Genomic DNA, 20,156 nt, shown 5'->3' with positions numbered 1-20,156 from the left:
ACAAAATGGCCGCCATGATGCTACAGAGCATACAAGCAACAGCTAAAGCTATAGATGCCCAATGTGTACATTATATGAATGAAGACTTCAGCAATTAGGACCGGGAATAATAAATAATATCAAAGAAAGATGATGGAATTTAGACTCAAGGTCCAGCACTAAAGCCTACTGGTTATTCTTCTAATATACAGTACAGTATTAACATTTATGTGTAGTGATTTATTTAGATTTATATACAAGAAGGCAAATTTTAACTCTTTCACTGCTACAGCCTGGGCTGTAAATGGGGGTATAAGCCGGGGCTGGGTGAAAATATATTTGAATTATGTGAAAATTAATATTAAATGTTAAACAAATCTCCAACTTACTGGCTTCAGCGTCGTGAAAGTTTCATCCCAGTTCATTATGAAATGGATTTTAGACAATTTTAAAAAAATGAAGAATGTTTGGTTGATAAGGAGAACAGCTCCTATTAACTGGAACTGAGGGATAATGCAGTAATAGAGGGATGCAAGCGCCTGTCCCATGCACAAAGAAGAATAGTAGTTAGAAGTGCTCACAAAGTGGACATGCAGCTGATGCCTTTATAGCATTGCTGAGTAATACATAATAACACAAATAATAATGAGTATGTTATAATAATCTATTTTGTTATATACCATATAAATACATTGTCTAATGGTAATACCTGTTACTTTCACCAATGTCCACAATTTTTTTTAAGATTTTTTTTTTTTTTTTGTCCCAGACCCAGATCGAAGAGGATGTCTTAATTAATAAGGATGTGAGAATATTTTCAGCAAGTAACTTACTGTTGAAAATTTAAGTGACAAAGAATCTTTCTCATTCTTGTCTGCTGCAGCACTGGATGTCCACAACTCCAACTCCTTCACTGCATGGTCTCTCTCTCTTCGAGCTGCCTCCAACTCATCTGCTGTAGTCTACAAAGTAATAATTCATATAAAGTTTATTTATAAGGCAAACCTACACACTAGAAAATCAGCATTTTGACCAGACCACACACTAGAAGGTGTAGGGACGACGACGTTTCGGTCCGTCCTGGACCATTCTCAAGTCCATTGAAACACAATCGACTTGAGAATGGTCCAGGATGGACCATAACGTCGTCGTCCCTTCACCTTCTAGTGTGTGGTCTGGTCAACTTACTTTAGCCAAGTTATTGTGACTCATCACCTGCAAAATCAGCATTCTTCAGGGAAATTTGATATCACATAAGCAGCTTTTGCTTACGTTCGAGATATTCATTGACAACCTTAGCTCAACACAAAAGCTTATGTGTACACACAAACCTTGAGTTTCCCCTCGCTTTCAGACAATTCTTCCTGACACTTCAACAGGGCATGTTCCAGCTGCTCTCGAAGCTTACGAACCATCAACAATTCTTCATCCAGCTTCCTTTTCTCTTCAGTGATCTGAAACATAAGAAACCGGCTTTGAATATAATGAAACTCCAATTTCTAGGCGAGCCCCAGTAGCATCCCTGAAGCTACTGTCACTGATAGTGTACCAACTACAGTGGCGCCTCGATTAATGAATTTAATCCGTTCCGGCACCGAGCTCATCATGTGAAATGCTCATCTTGCGAAACAACAACACTGTTGTCAGAGGTGTCCAAGAACCAGCGGGAACACTAGGAAGCACCATGTGGTTTGCTCGTTAATCGAGTGAAAAATCGTCAATCCAGACAAATTTTCTGCGAGTGGCTTGCTCGTTACTCAAAATGCTCGTAACTAAAGTCGCTTGTCACTTGAGGTTCCACTGTACTAGGTTACATCAGTTACGGAGTTCTATAGGCTTTCTGGGGACCACCATCAGAACCTGGTCCCCTCACAGAGGAGCAGTTAGTGGTGACATGGATGTAATTATTTAGGCTATCACTGGGGAATGCACTAAGAAAGTCAGCGAGATGAAACAAACCAATGCTGGCTTTAAACGAGACTGCAGCCTTGAGAACTGTTGGAAGAACTCCTCTAACAATGTAAACAATCAAAATTTCCTGAAACTAGATCAAGCTCATTTGCTCCACCTCCCCCACTCATTTGGGGGGGATGGAGAAGGAAGCTCCCGGTCAGCCAGTGTCACCACCCTCAGTTCTATGGTAGATGTAACCAACACACTGGAGGAAGAGAGGAATGGAGGGTGTCGGTGAGCCACCGGGGCTCACATAGAAAATGGCCTTTCAGTACATTTAATGCTGATCTCCTGGGGATATCCCCTTGTGGCTCCCTGAAGTTAACTACCCATAGAGAAGGAAACAAAAGGGCACTTACCAGGGAGAAGGGAGCAGGAATAAGAATGAAGAGATATCTGGATGAGACATGACCCAAAGCCACACAAGGGCACAGGGGCCTAGGCAACACAATACTGGGCCACAAGAACCCTGTTTCACCTCAAAAACCCTGCACCCGAATATCAGCCCAGGACATGTTTGAACACCGCCGAGCAAGCTGCGTATTTCCTAACATGGGCACAAGTGAAGACTACAGACTGCCTAGACTTAATGAAACTGCAGACAACCTGAGAAAGATGAGCCAAGGTAACAGGATCAACCCACTACATTTACCAAGGTAGAATTAATGGCACAAAGGTAGTGGCAGAGAGCCACCACCAGGCTCAGCACATGATGCATCCCAGGCCGAACCAATCGAGCAACAACATCCAAAGGACTGCTTTGGAAGCCAACCCATTCATTCATTGCCAGAAAAGAAGGCGCCAGCTGCAAATGAACAAACTGCCCTTTCGGGCCAAAAGAACAAAACCCCTGCCTCCGAAGAAGAGCATAAAGCTCACAAAACTGACAACCGGAAGCAGCAGAAATCAAGACAAAGACGAGGAAACAATAATGGACCAAAAGGGACACCGAATTCGAACAGGTGAAAGAAACGCAAGAACACAGTTCAGTGACCAAGCAGGCACTGGTGGCACGTGAAAAGCCGGAGGTGAAACAATGCACAAGACAGTCTGCAAAACGGAGCTAAGGTAGTATTGACCCTCAATGCGCTGCAGCGGTCCAGCCAACACCACACGATATGAGGCAACAGTACCCAGCTGATCAAGTAAAAAGCCAGGACAAAATGGAATAAACCACATGTTCAGAAAACAAAGGACAACAAAGAGAAAGGAAATGGTGAAAAGGGTGCTCTGAAAAATACTGTAGCCATGAGGAAGCAGGCAAGTGGGACACCATGAATGAAGTCACCTGCTTGGATTAAAATAGCAACATATCTCTACCAAAAAACCCAGGCACAAAGAGCTGAGGAGAAGGATGAAGTAGTGTCCAAGCAAGCAGCACCTGAAACCAAGGCTCATCTAGCTACCAAGAAGCAAGGATAATCCTTCCGTGCTAGGAATCCAACCTGACTTGGACCCAGAGCAACAGTTATACTGAGGAAAGAAGTATAGAAACCCCAATGCCCACACCGGATAATCCCTAGAGATGAATGGCACGGAGAACCAATCCCAAGAACCCAGCAGAAGTGCTACAAGTAGCATCCAGCACCAAAGAGGCAGGGACCAAAGTGACCTCCCCCCCCCCCCCCAGGGAAAGAATTAACCACAGGGGGGACAATCCAAATGGAATCAAAGCACAGAGCCCAGAGGAATCTGAACCCTCCACAGTGCTGGCTACATGGCCATAAACTCCGAAACCATATTGTAAGCCCAATGAAGGAGGGAAGAACACTGACCCAGGCTGGCTTAGTGAGAGCTGGTCACACAGTCCCAACCTAGAGACGAGGTATACGTGAATACTGTACGTTGAGAGAGAACGGAGGAAGGCGCCAGGGAACCAAACTCTGAAAAGCCCAAAGAGGAAGCCAGAGATGCAGCATTTGGCACAGGGCCAATGAGGCCCACACCCAATGATCGAGACAGTGGCAAAAGGGACTGCCCCTGAGATACCAGAACAGCTACTCAAGCCAAACCTTGCCCAGAGGAAACACAGTGCAGGCAAAATTCAGGATCCTGCACAACTGCTCGAGCAACCACCGAGTCACCTGGAACAGACTCAACACTAATAGATGGTGGTGCTGCAGCCTGGTTAAGGCTGCTGGAGCCAGGAAAAGCGACGCCGATCAAGAAACGAGGCCCAGCCATGTCTGAATCTGAGAAGGTACCAACTGGGACTCCTGCAAGGTCACCAAGAACCCAAAACTGGAGAGCTGGGAAAGAACCAGATCCTTGGTCAGAAAACAGACTGACTGGGAGCCCACACCAGCCAGTTGTCGAGATGGGTCAAAACCCAAAGCCCCAGCAAACGAGGACAAGCCACAACATCTTAAGCCAAGTGTGTGAACATATGTGGAGCCAGATTCAGCCCCAATAGGAGAACCTGAAAGTGGTAAGCCTGCCTGGTAACAAAACTAAGCCAATCCCTGAACCCCGGATGATAAGGACGTGCCAATAAGTCTCATTGGTCCTCCATGATCACCCAGGTGCCTGTCTTGAGTACAAGACAGACCTGGGACAAAAAGGAGGGGCAAGGAATGAACCGTTTCAAACATGAAAGGTCAAGGATGAACAAGATGACTGGCAACTGCAATATCTCTTCTATAGTATTTGAAAGCAAGAGATGATGACCAACTAATCTCTTAAAAACCCTTAGCAATTTCAGCACTTGCCTGCCTTTGCAGTAAGATAAAGAGTATTCTACCCACACTTTAAAACTCTGCAAGTCTTAACACACCTACAAAAGCTCTTATGGTAAAATCATTTAATCATGAAGATCAACAACAAAATTTTGACTATCAGAGTATAGAAAAGGGTAAAAATACATTGACAAATTCTCAGCATAGATAAGAGTGGCAAGCTTTAACCCAAAATTACCGGAACACTGTAGGCAAGGAATGCACAGTGCCTATGTATTGTACCTAAGGAAATAGGCAAGGAATGCACAGTGCCTATGTATTGTACCTAAGGAAATACTTACAGCAAGAATATGAGCTTCAAGTTCTGCTACTCTGACACTAGATGTTGCCAGAGAACGGTCCAGAGTCTTGACACGATCCTCCAGATGGCCCTTCTCCTCCACCACCTGTCCTATTCTCCCCATTAACTCGTTCTTTTCATCGGTCTCTATCTTCATTTTGGCCTCCAGACCCTAGAACATAAAATTATTCAAGGTCAACTAATAAATTTTAAAACAATGGAGCACTTAATTGAAATTTAAATATTGCAATTTGAATTAATTTAGAAATGTTTTGCTTAATTGGTACTGTATTACAAATTATTCCCATTACTGTATACAGTATTACAATTTGAAATTAATATTTCACTCGCTAAAATACTGTATGGCCAAAGAGCAAGACAATAATACAGTATGAATGGTAACTTCTTTAATCCCCTAGCTGCACACCCTAAATTGTGCCAATTATGTATAAAATTATATTCATTTCTACATTGTAAAACATTTCTTTCTGACACACAGAAATTACAATAGCGTGATGCATCAAATGAACAAATCCACAAGGGCCGTGATGAGGGTTCGAATCTACGTCCTGGATGATCCAAGATGCGCCTTAGTCGACTGCGCCACAACATGGTTTAAAGAACTGTAACCTGGAGTGCTGCTGCCCTCACAAGGCTCCCGCAGCTTCTCCGAAGCACAGACCGGGGTTTCACACAATTTCCCCATGCACCCGGGCTCTGCCAACCAAATGTTCTACCTCTTCGCCCTTACTTCAATATACATAGAAATCACAATAGCGTAATATATCAAACGAACAAATCCACAAGGACCTCCAAGGGTTAAAGTATCATTATAAAACATTCTTAGTCTATTTTGTCAATTCATGTTACTATTTTGTACGTGGTGATCATATCGCCATGTGCAGCACTAATTAAGTGTATGTATGTGTGTATGCACCAATTTCGTTGTACTCACCTATTTGTACTTGTGGGGGTTGAGCTCTGGCTCTTTGGTCCTGCCCCTCAATTCCCTGTTGTGTGTGTATGCTCTAATTGTGTGCATTTGTATCACATATACAATATGTAACTCAAAGCAATGTACACCAAGGGAGCCGGTGACTGAGCGGACAGAACACTGGACGCGTGATCCTATGGTCTCTGGTTCGATCCCGGGCACCGGCGAGAAACGATGGGCAGAGTTTCTTTCACCCCTGATGCCCCTGTTACCTAGCAGTAAATAGGTACCTGAGAGTTAGTCAGCTGTCACGGGCTGCTTCCTAGGGGTGGAGGCCTGGTCGAGGACCAGGGAGCCGGTCGGCCGAGCGGACAGCACGCTGGACTTGTGATCCTGTGGTCCTGGGTTCGATCCCAGGCGCCGGCGAGAAACAATGGGCAGAGTTTCTTTCACCCTATGCCCCTGTTACCTAGCAGTAAAATAGGTACCTGGGTGTTAGTCAGCTGTCATGGGCTGCTTCCTGGGGGTGGAGGCCTGGTCGAGGACTGGGCTGCGGGGACACTAAAAAGCCCCGAAATCATCAAGATAACCTCAAGATGACCGGGCCGGGGAAAACTAAAGCCGCAAAATCATCTCAAGATAACCACAAGATAACTAAAATACTGATCACGCAGCTCTGACCACAAAATAAAGGGTCTGACCTGAAGATGATGCTGACACATACTGAGCTGCTGTGACTTGTCATCCAGCTCTCTCTGCTTCTCTTCCATCAGCTGCTTCTGTGTGCTCACATCTCCCACCAGTTTTTCATTTTGCTTTGACAACTGCAAATCAAAGTGAATATAAAATAACAAAATAGAATTAAAGCAAACAAAATTTTTAAATATAAATAGCAATAAAATGTTTACAATTTATACAGATCTATACCCTCAGATGACAAGTATTTTATCTAGACTAATGTAGGAAATTTATAAACAAAAAGTTATCACCAACTTATCCAATATATTTATCAAGGGTGTCAAGATAATTAAAAAACTTTTCTGGGGAGAAAGGACCAGGGTCCTTTCAGAGATGGCTCCCAACTATTAGGTCACGTCATCTGTGGGGTTCTGTTTGGCCTATCGGGACTAGTGCTAGACCCTAGCCCCCTCCTCACAGAGGTACAGGAAGCAAGTGACACTGCATCATTGCAGCCACATTTGGGGTTGTATGCACCTCCAGGGATGGCACATGGAAAAGCACTGCAACCTGGGATTCAACTGAATCCTCTAAGGTTCCCGAGGCTTCCACTGAAGCCTAATCAGGATTAATCATCATGTCATGACATGCTTTTCCACATCGTGGTGTAGTAGTTTAGAGCGTGCCTGGGAGTACCTGGTGCAAAGGTTCCAACCCTCCTCATGACTCCTAATTTGTTCTGACTGATGCATCACATTAATGTGATTCTTTTATGCATCTGAAGAGAAGCATAGTAGGAAGAATTCCTAGACTACAAGCCAGAGCACATGGGGGCACTTTGTGAAACCCTGATTAGGCTTCAGTAGAAACCTCCGGAACCCCTGGAGGATTAAATTGATCCCCAGGTTACAATGATTTTGACCATGTCGTGGTGCAGTGGTCTAGAGCATACCTGGGAGTAACCGGCTCATAGACTCGAGTCCTCCTCATGGCTGCTACTTGTTTTCTCATCATATATAATGTAATGGAAAGCTTAACCCTTAAACTGCGCAACGCGCCTGCAGGCTCACGTCTGGTTTGCGCAACATGCCTCCGGGTATTTGTATTTTTCACGTTCCATTCAAAACTCCCGCGGCTACATGGGGTTCACATCAGCTTCCTCAGGGCTCTTGTAAACAGACGCCATCTTTAAAAAAAATCGTGGTCCACATTCCCGGGTGTGGGAGCCTCAGTAGTGTGTGAGCAACCAAGGCTGGCGCTCGCAGCATGAGCGCACAGCACTGCTGTTCAGCATGTGACCACAGCATCGCCTAATAATGTCAAAATATATATATAACCTGTATTATTTAGCCATGATAGTATTATAGAAGAGCCTGAGTGTGATAATGACTGGGTACAATGTTCAAATATCAGTGATTCAATGCTGTTCACGATGCTCACAGCGCTAGCCACAGCACCACAGCATTATTTCGTTCATCTAGGAATCTTCAAATGATTTCTTAGGTTCCTTTTCAAAATAAACGTGTGGTCAATTATTCATTTACAGGAATTAGTGACCAGGATTGTGGTTATAATTAGCGTTGTGCGTAGTATTGTGGAAGGAGGAATTTTGATGAGGGAGGGAGGGCGAGAATTGAGGTAGCCTCATTGTGTGTGTGTGGCTGACACTCTTGTTTTGCTCACCATACTAGCTTAGTGGTTCGCTATGGGCAACACATATATACATGGGTATATATAGTGTGTGTATATAGTGTAAGAACAGCAACAGGAGAATGTTGAGAGGAGCTATTTTGGTGAGGGAGGTGACGTAATCGTAGCGTCGTCTGCTGTGTGATTTGTCATGCAGTGTATGGTGGCCACTGTACTGTTTGGACACAATACCGGCTTACTTGCATAGTTCTGGTAAATAAAACATGTAGATAGGTATATAGAACATGTGTAATAAGAACTATAACAATATGGTGGGAGGAGCAATGTTGGCGAGTAAGATGTTGGAGTGAGGGAGACTGGCTGGGTGTGGCTGCTCTCACTCGAGGTGTTCTGAATGTGTTCATGGCCAAATGCTCCTATTGGCCCATACAAGGCAGCTGTTATTGGCCCATACGGTGCAGCTGCTATTGGCCCATATGAGGCAGCTGCTATTGGCCCATACGAGGCAGCTGCTATTGGCCCATACGGGGCAGCTGCTATTGGCCCATACGGGGCAGCTGCTATTGGCCCATACAAGGCAGCTGTTATTGGCCCATACGGGGCAGCTGTTATTGGCCCATACGGGGCAGCTGCTATTGGCCCATATGAGGCAGCTGCTATTGGCCCATACGAGGCAGCTGCTGTTGGCCCATACGGGGCAGCTGCTATTGGCCCATACGAGGCAGCTGCTATTGGCCCATACGAGGCAGCTGCTTTTGGCGCATACGGGGCAGCTGCTTTTGGCCCATACGGGGCAGCTGCTATTGGCCCATACGAGGCAGCTCCTCTTGGCCCATACGAGGCAGCTGCTATTGGCCTATACGAGGCAGCTGCTATTGGCCCATATGCGGCAGCTGCTATTGGCCCATACGATGCAGCTGTTATTGGCCCATACGGGGCAGCTGCTGTTGGCCCATACGGGGTAGCTGCTATTGGCCCATACGAGGCAGCTGCTATTGGCCCATACGAAGCAGCTGCTACGCAGTGTTCTGAATGTGTTGATGGTGAATGTATATAGTGTGTAAATAGATTGTATATATACACAAATTAGCATGATACATAGTAAATATGTGCTGCATATGTGTACACAAGTTTCATGCACGTAACACAGTGTCTTCGGACAGTACGGATGTTGTACTGCGATATTATAATGTACGTGTTCATTATACATTGGATTGGCACATAAAAACAATGAAAATGTATTTGGAAAGGTGCGCAAAAAATGAACGAAAATATATTCGCGGCAACTCGCGCGCCCCACTGCCCTCGAGAGCTTACGGCACGGGCGCACGGGGAATAATGACGTCACGCCCCAACTTCCGGGCCCCATAGCAGCCAAAGTAAGTACAATTTCGACTTTTTTTTTACATACCCATACTGAGGGAAGGGTTTTTGACACTTTAAAAAGAAAAAAGAATTTTTTCCAGAGAATTTATTTCCTGCGCACTGCGGGGGTGTCACATTTGGAGGCAACGCAGTTAAGGGGTTAATCATTCCATAAGAAAAATTTTGAAAATATATAATTTGACAAAAACTAGCCTTATTAGGCAACTTGGCCAATTAGGTAAAACATACATAAATTTTATTTTTATATACCCGTGCTGTATATAAATATATATTTATATCGTAAACATTTCTTGTGGTTTCAGACACACAAAAGAGCTGTGTTTGCCCAAAACACTATGCGTATTAGTGGCTTTAGGTTTTATATGTACTAGCTCTATCTATAAATCCAACATTGTTAGTATCTCTTCATCTATGTATGTACTCTTCCTGAATAAAAAATTTAATTTAATTTAATTTTAATTTTATGAATCTCAGAAATAATGCTAACTCAAAGTACCACCTGTATCAACATAAACGGCTACTGCCAAAACTGCCATAGTTTCCAGTAAAAGGACAAGTGAGCATACCTTGTTAACCTTGTCATGAAGGATGCTCTCGTTGGTGCACACCACCACCATGCCATCCTCCCCGTCGTCCATCCCGCACACATTGTTCACCCCAACACACCCAAACTGTTGCAGCTGGAAGGGTGTCGACACTCCCACAATGTGGCTCTCGTGTGTCACGTAACAGAACTGGAAGAACTCTCCAGCATCCTTTGGCAAGTTACTTGCTGTTACAAGTTTTAAGTTACATTTAATTATTCCAACAATTGTAGTGATATGAGAAACTTAAAATATATACAGTACAATAATTCTAGCAATTATGAAAGAGGAAACAAGAAGTTCATATTACAAAATAGGAAGAAAGGAGGAAGAAACTGGGAAAATAAAAGCAACTTGACAAAGATACGGTAATATGGAAATTAAAGTAAAAACAGCAAAGTTAAATCAAATACCCGACAATTTATATATTGTAACCTATAAACAAAATCTCCTGGTCATTTAATATCCTTCTTCTATCACAAGATTAATTAAAGGATTCCATCTTGAAAATAAATTGGGAGTTGCTTCTTGAGTTACTAATGCACCACCTTAGAACTTTACCATCAAAATGACTTGGCCAGTCACCCAAGAAATATTTCTGTGGCAGGATTCAGCCATTAGTTCAGCAAGGAAAGGTCATTGAAATAACAAGACTACATACAATAACAAATATTGCATATGTAAAGGTGCCATAATCAAGGATACAATAAATAGCTTTTATTTGACTTGTTTTCATTTGAACCACTTTTGTATTAAAGGGATGAAGCCAAACAAGGACACCATGAAAATAAAAAATGCAAGAATAATGGGGGAATGAAAATAGCATGGACAAGTTGATGTAATATCATAAATGATCATCATCAACAGTACACACTTAACATACATAACAACTAAGGACAAAATTATGTGCAAGGTTCAACCTTTCAACAAATACACAGCTGATACTTATTTTTCCGTGCAAGCTCATGCCAACAGCTATACTTTCACAGACCCCATAGTCAGTCAAGTAAGTGAAATGCTATCATAAATGTTTCAGGTATTCAAGTGTTTCACCACTCAAAGGTAAATATGTCCTATATTATATGACTTTCATTATAAATTTAAGGATATTGAGCTCTACACATATATTCCTAAAATGTATTCATTCACCCATATTTATTTTCTGTTGATCTTACAAGACAGCAAACTACAAAAACTGACATCAACATAACCAAAAAATGATGCAGAAAATGTTTAATACAGATATGTTCAAGTGACAAATTTACCTTTGAACACCACAGTAAGAGGCAGCTGATTTTGAGTGTGGTCTTTACTAGGTGTTGGAGCCCACTGATAACACAAGTAGTCTTGGGGTGATCCAAACCCTACGCGATAGAGCGCAATACGATCAGACGATTTTGCTGTCACGCTGGGAGTCAACACATATGAGACAGCTATGTCAGAATCAGCTGTATAGGTTGCCTGAATATTCTGGAAGAGAACCTGGAACAGTAAAAAGAAAAATCAGAACACTATCGGATATACTGTATGCATACAACTAAGTGATGACACTCCCACTATACATGATTGAAAGACTAATTGTTCATAAGCCTATATTAGCCATCAAGTTTAGCACAATACTTCAATTACCTTAAATCCTTACATTTACACTTATTGAGCTTTCAAGAGACCAGAATATTTTATTTGATTTCCATCCCTATTTCTCACTGCATCCAATCCATAGCAAGTTCCAAGAGGCCAGCAAGTGCACAGAGGAACAAACTTGCTTGCTTAACACTTTCGCGCTTTAGATTAGAGATAACTCGTCGCCGTTTTCTCTTACGATTCCGCATAACAGCCGAGTTTTCTCGTCCATCGAAAAAATATTTCTATAAATTCCATTTTTTAACCGAAATGGATGGGGATACTTTTGTTTTGTAGGGAATTTATTTGCGAATGTTTTGGTACCAGAATGAATATTATATCACATAAACTTCTATGAGTAAAAAAAAAAAATACACAAAGTATGTTTGGGGGTGTGGCGAGCGTGTGGCAGTGGGTTCCCTTTAGCCGTTGATATATCCAACACGTGGGAAATATTTGTATGTGTTATGTATATGTCTGTGTAGGGAATTTTACTGCGATCACTGTCATACAAATTATAAAATGTTTCAACAAGTATAAACATGACAAACATCAAACGAACGAAAACAATGCGTTCGTTTCTGCCGCGAACGCATACTGAGCGACGTGGTTCTATATTTGGCGCTTCTCTTACACATGCTTTGTACAAATGTTATACAGTTCATCTTATAGAAAATTTTATTGCGAACACATTGGTATAAAAAAGAAATACGTACATAGAAAAGTAGGGTCAGGAAACGTATAAACTTTCCAAGCATGATTTCCCCCCTGTGTTTTCGCCAGTGCGCTCGCGGCTAACTACTCTCCACTTCACACACTCTTGCGGGTGGGCAATTACCTATATTAAACATTCATATGCATATGTCCGTGTAGAGAATTTTATTGCGATTCCAATGATACCAAAATTAGCGATGTAGGACAACTGTAGGCTTCGCAACCATTAAGAGAGTGGAAACATTTTGTTGCTGTTTGGCGCTCTCGGCGAGTGATCTACATAGTTTTTTATTTGGTGTTGATACTCCTTATGCTTGGGCGGCATTTTATAGGTATGCTCTTATAGACAATTTCATTGCGAACACAGTGATACCAAATTTAAATACGTGCGCCTTCAATTATTGTCAGGACAGTCAAAAGAGTGTACACTTTTCGGTCTTACCGCGTAGGCGCGCAAAGTGCCGAAAGCATCTGGGGTATTGTTTTTTTTTGAGCGCCGAGAGCGCGAAAGTGTTAAGCTCCCTCTCTGGCTTTCTCTTTTTATATCCATCTTTAACTCTATATAGTATGGGGGTAGTCCTGTGCGTGTTGGAATGTATGTGTAGGTGTTGGTATATGAATGTGGTTGTTAGTGTTGGCATGTGAACGTGGGTGTCAGTATGTGAGCGTGGGTGTTGGCATGTGAGCGTGGGTGTCAGTATGTGAGCGTGGGTGTTGGCATGTGAGCGTGGGTGTTGGCATGTGAGCGTGGGTGTTGGCATGTGAGCGTGGGTGTCAGTATGTGAGCGTGGGTGTTGGCATGTGAGCGTGGGTGTTGGCATGTGAGCGTGGGTGTTGGCATGTGAGCGTGGGTGTCGGCATGTGAGCGTGGGTGTTGGCATGTGAGCGTGGGTGTCAGTATGTGAGTGTGGGTGTTGGCATGTGAGCGTGGGTGTTGGCATGTGAGTGTGGGTGTCAGTATGTGAGCGTGGGTGTTGGCATGTGAGCGTGGGTGTTGGCATGTGAGCGTGGGTGTTGGCATGTGAGCGTGGGTGTTGGCATGTGAGCGTGGGTGTTGGCATGTGAGCGTGGGTGTCAGTATGTGAGCGTGGGTGTTGGCATGTGAACGTGGGTGTCAGTATGTGAGCGTGGGTGTTGGCATGTGAGCGTGGGTGTCAGTATGTGAGCGTGGGTGTTGGCATGTGAGCGTGGGTGTTGGCATGTGAGCGTGGGTGTTGGCATGTGAGCGTGGGTGTTGGCATGTGAGCGTGGGTGTCGGCATGTGAGCGTGGGTGTTGGCATGTGAGCGTGGGTGTCAGTATGTGAGTGTGGGTGTCGGCATGTGAGCGTGGGTGTTGGCATGTGAGCGTGGGTGTCAGTATGTGAGTGTGGGTGTTGGCATGTGAGCGTGGGTGTTGGCATGTGAGCGTGGGTGTCAGTATGTGAGCGTGGGTGTTGGCATGTGAGCGTGGGTGTTGGCATGTGAGCGTGGGTGTCAGTATGTGAGCATGGGTGTCGGCATGTGAGCGTGGGTGTTGGCATGTGAGCGTGGGTGTGGGCATGTGAGCATGGGTGTCAGCATGTGGGTGTGGGCATGTGAGCGTGGGTGTTGGCACGTGAGCGTGGGTGTGGGCATGTGAGCGTGGGTGTCAGTGAGTGTGGGTGTGGGCATGCGAGCATGGGTGTCAGCATGTGAGTGTGGGTGTGGGCATGTGAGCGTGGGTGTTGGCACGTGAGCGTGGGTGTTGGCACGAGAGCGTGGGTGTTGGCATGTGAGTGTGGGTGTCGGCATGTGAGTGTGGGTGTTGGAATGTGAGTGTGGGTGTTGGCATGTGAGTGTGGGTGTTGGCATGTGAGTGTGGGTGTCGGCATGTGAGTGTGGGTGTTGGCACGTGAGTGTGGGTGTTGGCATGTGAGTGTGGGTGTGGGCATGTGAGCGTGGGTGTTGGCACGAGAGCGTGGGTGTTGGCATGTGAGTGTGGGTGTTGGAATGTGAGTGTGGGTGTTGGCATGTGAGTGTGGGTGTTGGCATGTGAGTGTGGGTGTTGGCATGTGAGCGTGGGTGTGGGCATGTGAGCGTGGGTGTCGGCACGTGAGCGTGGGTGTCGGCACGTGAGCGTGGGTGTTGGCACGTGAGCGTGGGTGTGGGCACGTGAGCGTGGGTGTCGGCACGTGAGCGTGGGTGTCGGCACGTGGGTGTGGGCATGTGAGCGTGGGTGTTGGCATGTGAGTGTGGGTGTCGGCACGTGAGCGTGGGTGTGGGCATGTGAGCGTGGGTGTGGGCACGTGAGCGTGGGTGTGGGCACGTGAGCGTGGGTGTGGGCACGTGAGCGTGGGTGTGGGCACGTGAGCGTGGGTGTGGGCACGTGAGCGTGGGTGTGGGCATGTGAGCGTGGGTGTGGGCATGTGAGCGTGGGTGTTGGCATGTGAGCGTGGGTGTGGGCACGTGAGCGTGGGTGTCGGCACGTGAGCGTGGGTGTCGGCACGTGAGCGTGGGTGTCGGCACGTGAGCGTGGGTGTCAGTATGTGAGCATGGGTATCAGTATGTGAGCGTGGGTGTCGGCACGTGAGCGTGGGTGTTGGCATGTGAGTGTCAGTATGTGAGCGTGGGTGTCGGCACGTGAGCATGGGTGTCGGCATGTGAGCATGGGTGTCAGTATGTGAGCGTGGGTGTCGGCACGTGAGTGTGGGTGTCAGTATGTGAGTGTGGGTGTCAGTATGTGAGCGTGGGTGTCGGCACGTGAGCATGGGTGTCGGCATGTGAGCGTGGGTGTCGGCACGTGAGCATTGGTGTCGGCACGTGAGCATGGGTGCTGACATGTGAATGTGGGTGTCAGTATGTGAGTGTGGGTGTTAACATGTGAGTGTGGGTATGGGCATGCGAGCGTGGGTGTCAGCATGTGAGTGTGAGTGTTGGCACATAATTTCATATACAGTAATTAAAATTCCCGGTGTCGGCATGTAACATCATATAATTACAATTCCCAGATAGTGTTTCAGATGTAGTAGGCATGCACATAAAACTCAACAGTTACTTAACCTTTCCAAATGAGGTCTCTGCAGCAAGTGAGGGCTCGAGGTCCTCAGACTTGAGCAGAGCTCTTTCACTAGCCATGCTTCTTGCTTCGTTAAATGCCTGATCTTCGTGGCCAGCCTAGTAAAAGATAATTCATCAATCATTCATATATACAAAAAAGTATTTTTGCATTAATTACAACTTAATAACAGGAACGTTAAAATTGCATAGGCCTACATGTTTTTACTCCATGTAGATAAGATGAGGGTACTAGATGGACTTCATCATGAACACAATTATGTGAAAGTAGACAAATCAGATATGAAACTTGACACTCACAAAGCTCTCTGGTATGATGCTGAAGTCAGAGGCCACACTCAGTTCGTCAAAATCCCGCCTGGGGCTGTCTTCTTTACTCATTGGACCGTCCTAGAAGGAACAAAATCAATAATATATAAGGGTACATCTATATACAGTATATACTGCATCTCTAATTTAAAAATGGAGAAAAACAAGCTATATTGCCCAAATCATAATTATATCCAACAATGAACAAATCCACAAGGGCCGTGACGAGGATTCGAATCCTCGTCAATCTGATTCGAGTATTGCTCGAATCCTCGTCACGGCCCTTGTGGATTTGTTTATTGATGCATCACGCTATTGTGATTTCTGTGTATATATCCAACAAATATGTTACAAATTTACACACAAGTACAGTAGATATATTATCCAAGGTATTCAATGACATAAGCCATGATGCTGTGTGTAAAACCCATCCTTCAACCAACATCTATTACCTTACGTTTTATGTACAGCAAAATTACACTTATTTCACCTTGTATCCTGTAAACATTATACAGGATAGAAAACTTATTAATTAACACTTATTGAAGCCCCTTGATTAAGCCAAGAGCCAGGCTGTCCATGTAGTCCCCCACTCAGTTACTGCCAAACTGTAACTCTCCATTTCTTTTGGAGGATAAATTTTCTGTGATTCAAGGTCAGCTCTTCAAGCACTTTAAAAACCCTGCATGCAAAATAGATACAAGGCTACCTCGGTTTAAGAGTATGTATCTATGACAGGTGGCTGCATGTAATGAATCCCCCCACCAATGATGGCTATTCCAATATCCCAGCTCTATGTGAACAAGAGCTAGGACATACCAGTACTCTCCAACACTATGTCTGTGATTGCTATGCTATTAATGATTTCAGACCAAATAGTATGAGGTACTGTACTTTGAGCTCTGTAAGTACTTCATACACTAACAAATTTTGGAAGATATTTTTGTTCTCTACCCAGATTTTGTTAGTGCAGGCTAATAGATCAGCCTCGGAGTTCATATTCTCTTCCAACTACAGTACATTTATGATTAACCATCGTGTGAGATGGGGATATTAGATGAACTTACAGCTAGTTTTTGATCTGAACTCCAATCTTTCATAAAGAATAGGGTAGCAGCACATTGCTGTATGTACTTACTATTTTTAATAAAAAATAATTATAATTAAACATAAGGTTATATTTATCTTTATTTTTCTCCTCTTCAAACATTGGTACATTCCTTCCACTGTTGGATAACACTGATAGAAACCTAGAAAGCTTCATTACTAGTAATGCCTGAAAATCAGGGGCTGGTAGCAAAATTTGTCTTTTCCAGTCAGTAGGATCTAAATTGACCAGACCACACACTAGAAGGTGAAGGGACGATGACGTTTCGGTCCATCCTGGACCATTTTCAAGTCGATTGTGGATCTAAAAACTGTACTGGCATGACTTATAACACAGTGGCACCACGCACCTGCACATCACACACTAAACACAAGACTTTTTTGTGAGTTGTGTTGGGCTAGATCGTATTGGGTTTGTTTATAATAGCAATGACATAGATGGGTACATACTTTTATCAAGTCTTGGACCCTACCCCTTGTAATGTATGCCAAAATCAAGTACTGTACAGTTTGTATTGTACAGTGTGACCTTGAAAACGTGGCCTCCTACTGCTCCCTCCAGATCTCTTAATTTTCTGTAATTTTTTTTTAATCCATACTGGATTAGGGGGCTTCAAAAGGATATAACATTCCCATCCAATGAGTTCCAGCACACTGTGGAATACTGTACGCCTTAATAAACTTGTAAACCAAATAGCAATGCATTATACGCTCATCTTACATCCTCCAATTCCCCATATTGCATGAAAACGAGCCTTTAAGGTTGCCACAACACAAGATTTTACTGGAAAATGCCATACTCTTTACTAACCCCAAGTTGATCGAATAAGATTTGGATTTTATAAGTTTTTTTTCTTAGATCGGCCGGCTATCTAAGATTTACGGCTATTTACGGCACGGTTGCGGAACCCGTTAGCCGAGTGGGCCGTATATTTACGGTCCGGTTGTGTTAAAGTGTTATACTATATTGTATAACCATTAAAAAGAAATGGGAACCTTGGAAACACACCAAAGAAACGGACATAACAATGACCAGACTAAGGCCGGGATGCACCAAACTGGCAGCACACAGCTATAAATACAACTATAAAACTTTGCATCCACTACCGACAGGAGGCCTGTTCGACGACCGGGCCGCGGGGATGCTAAGCTCCAGAAGCACCTCAAGGTAACCATGTTCCAGAGACAATTGAACATTACCTCCATTGCATCACACATCATAGTGCCATAATTACTTTCAAACAAATACTTATCACCTGCAAAGTGCTTTTCAATATTGAGCATATACAATATTACAGGGAGGAGATTTATTACACCAATACAGTAATGTATATCAAATTGCCAAAGCATTGGCTAAATATCTCCAGTCAACCAAAAAATTAGTTCACATTTGACCTGTTCATACTGTATACCTCAAACCACCGGACATAGAAAAGCAACTCCTAACTACACATGCAACTGCTCCTGACCCAAGTAGCAATTGGGTTAACCCTGAGTTCCCACAATGGTCGCCCAAGTTAAAATCTGTGTTAACATTCAAAATTTCTCCGCATGATTACAAGATCTCCCCATGGTGCAGTGGTAAAACACTGACCTGACCTGACCTGACCTAACGTTAAAAAAACTTTGGAGTTTTGGTTTAATAAGTTATCAAGATGTTTTCAACAATATTCTTGGAGCATTCAGCGATTTTAACTTGGGCAGCCATTGTGGAAACGCAACACTTATGGGTTAACCCAATTGAAAATCTGGTCAGATTCTAACAGGGGTTCAACCATAAACATTGTGAACCATCTCCCAACATTACCACTCATAGTCATATAAACATTGTGAACCATCTCCCAACATTACCACTCATACAGTCATATAAACATTGTGAACCATCTCCCAACATTACCACTCATAGTCATATAAACATTGTGAACCATCTCCCAACATTACCACTCATACAGTCATATAAACATTGTGAACCATCTCCCAACATTACCACTCATACAGTCATATAAACATTGTGAACCATCTCCCAACATTACCACTCATAGTCATATAAACATTGTGAACCATCTCCCAACATTACCACTCATACAGTCATATAAACATTGTGAACCATCTCCCAACATTACCACTCATACAGTCATCAGTTGGATGAGCCCTTCATGCAAACTAGACATACCATAAAGAAAAAGGCTTAGCTATATAGTAAATGTATTACTATATAAATAACATAATGGTAAAATTACCAACTCACCTTTGAGATCACGGCGCCTTCAAATGTTAGTATTCACTACACAAGAACTAACACTCGTACAGTAATGCTATGGTCGCAGTGGGGTATAAATTATGTATATATATATACACCCTCAACCAAAGCTCATTCACTATAAATATAAAATTATGTTTATAGTGCTGGGGCTATGTATTTGGTAAAGCAGACTAGGTACAGTACGGTACGGTATTTTCCATCTTAATTACAGCTCCTGATATTACAAACACCTTGCATTTATGGTCACTGGATCACACAGGCAATGTAATACACACACACAATAATACAGAGTCACTCAGGTCAGGTCGGCGGGTTGGTCAAGACTGAGGGGGAGCTACAAGTGCTGGCTTCGTCAGGGACTGGTCCAAGACTTGTACAGAGTCATCAGAGACTGAGTCAGCCACCATCCGGGATGATGATCCCGCCTCTTCCCTAGTAGTGCTCACTTACCATCACGGTTGCCACTTCTCAATTACTCAAAGTAGCGAGCTCAAGGTCTAAAAGTCGCGAATTTGTTATTAAAGTAGCCCAATATTTAGTTTAGCGACTGAGACGGTTCTTAAAATATTTTAATTAATTAATACATTTACATGATTTAATGGTTGTATTAATATTACTACTGAATGTATATAATAAAAAAAATCACTCCGGCTGCCTGTCGCCGACTCAATGAATTATTTAATTATTAATTTCCCAATATTTGCTGCGTGAAGCATATATGTATCCGCGTGGTGATGAGGTGCAGGGCTGAGTCGTGAATTCTGAGGTTAGTACATAACCCTTGGAATATCTCATAAAGTTGGACAAGAGGATTCAAGTTCTAGAAAACTTACCTATGGCAAACAGATGGGGTGTAATAGGGGGTGATACGTAAGGGAAAGAAAGTAATGAAGATGATGGAGAATCATCTAAGATGGAAAATGAACT

General features: G+C 43.7%; 1 protein-coding gene across 14 annotated transcripts in view; it reads right to left on the bottom strand.

Annotated features, from left to right (window-relative positions):
- Window positions 1-20,156, bottom strand: part of LOC138364236 (tax1-binding protein 1 homolog) — a 57,330-nt gene that overhangs the window by 14,361 nt on the left and 22,813 nt on the right. For 13 of the 14 annotated variants that reach the window (XM_069323572.1, XM_069323573.1, XM_069323571.1 and 10 more), the window contains 8 exons: window positions 15,851-15,940; window positions 15,536-15,649; window positions 11,445-11,661; window positions 10,162-10,367; window positions 6,583-6,705; window positions 4,949-5,119; window positions 1,311-1,433; window positions 813-941 (listed from right to left, as the gene is read on the bottom strand). In XM_069323572.1, the coding sequence (XP_069179673.1) occupies window positions 813-941; window positions 1,311-1,433; window positions 4,949-5,119; window positions 6,583-6,705; window positions 10,162-10,367; window positions 11,445-11,661; window positions 15,536-15,649; window positions 15,851-15,940 (1,173 nt within the window). Of the gene's footprint in view, window positions 1-812; window positions 942-1,310; window positions 1,434-4,948; window positions 5,120-6,582; window positions 6,706-10,161; window positions 10,368-11,444; window positions 11,662-15,535; window positions 15,650-15,850; window positions 15,941-19,214; window positions 19,622-20,156 lie in introns of those variants that run through there. The other variant, XM_069323577.1, reaches the window with a different exon arrangement.

This window comes from Procambarus clarkii, chromosome 13, assembly GCF_040958095.1.
Source record: "Procambarus clarkii isolate CNS0578487 chromosome 13, FALCON_Pclarkii_2.0, whole genome shotgun sequence".
Classification (NCBI taxonomy): Eukaryota; Metazoa; Arthropoda; class Malacostraca; order Decapoda; family Cambaridae; genus Procambarus; species Procambarus clarkii.
Note: the sequence above shows the minus strand (reverse complement) of the source record. Positions and strands in the feature narration are given on the sequence as shown.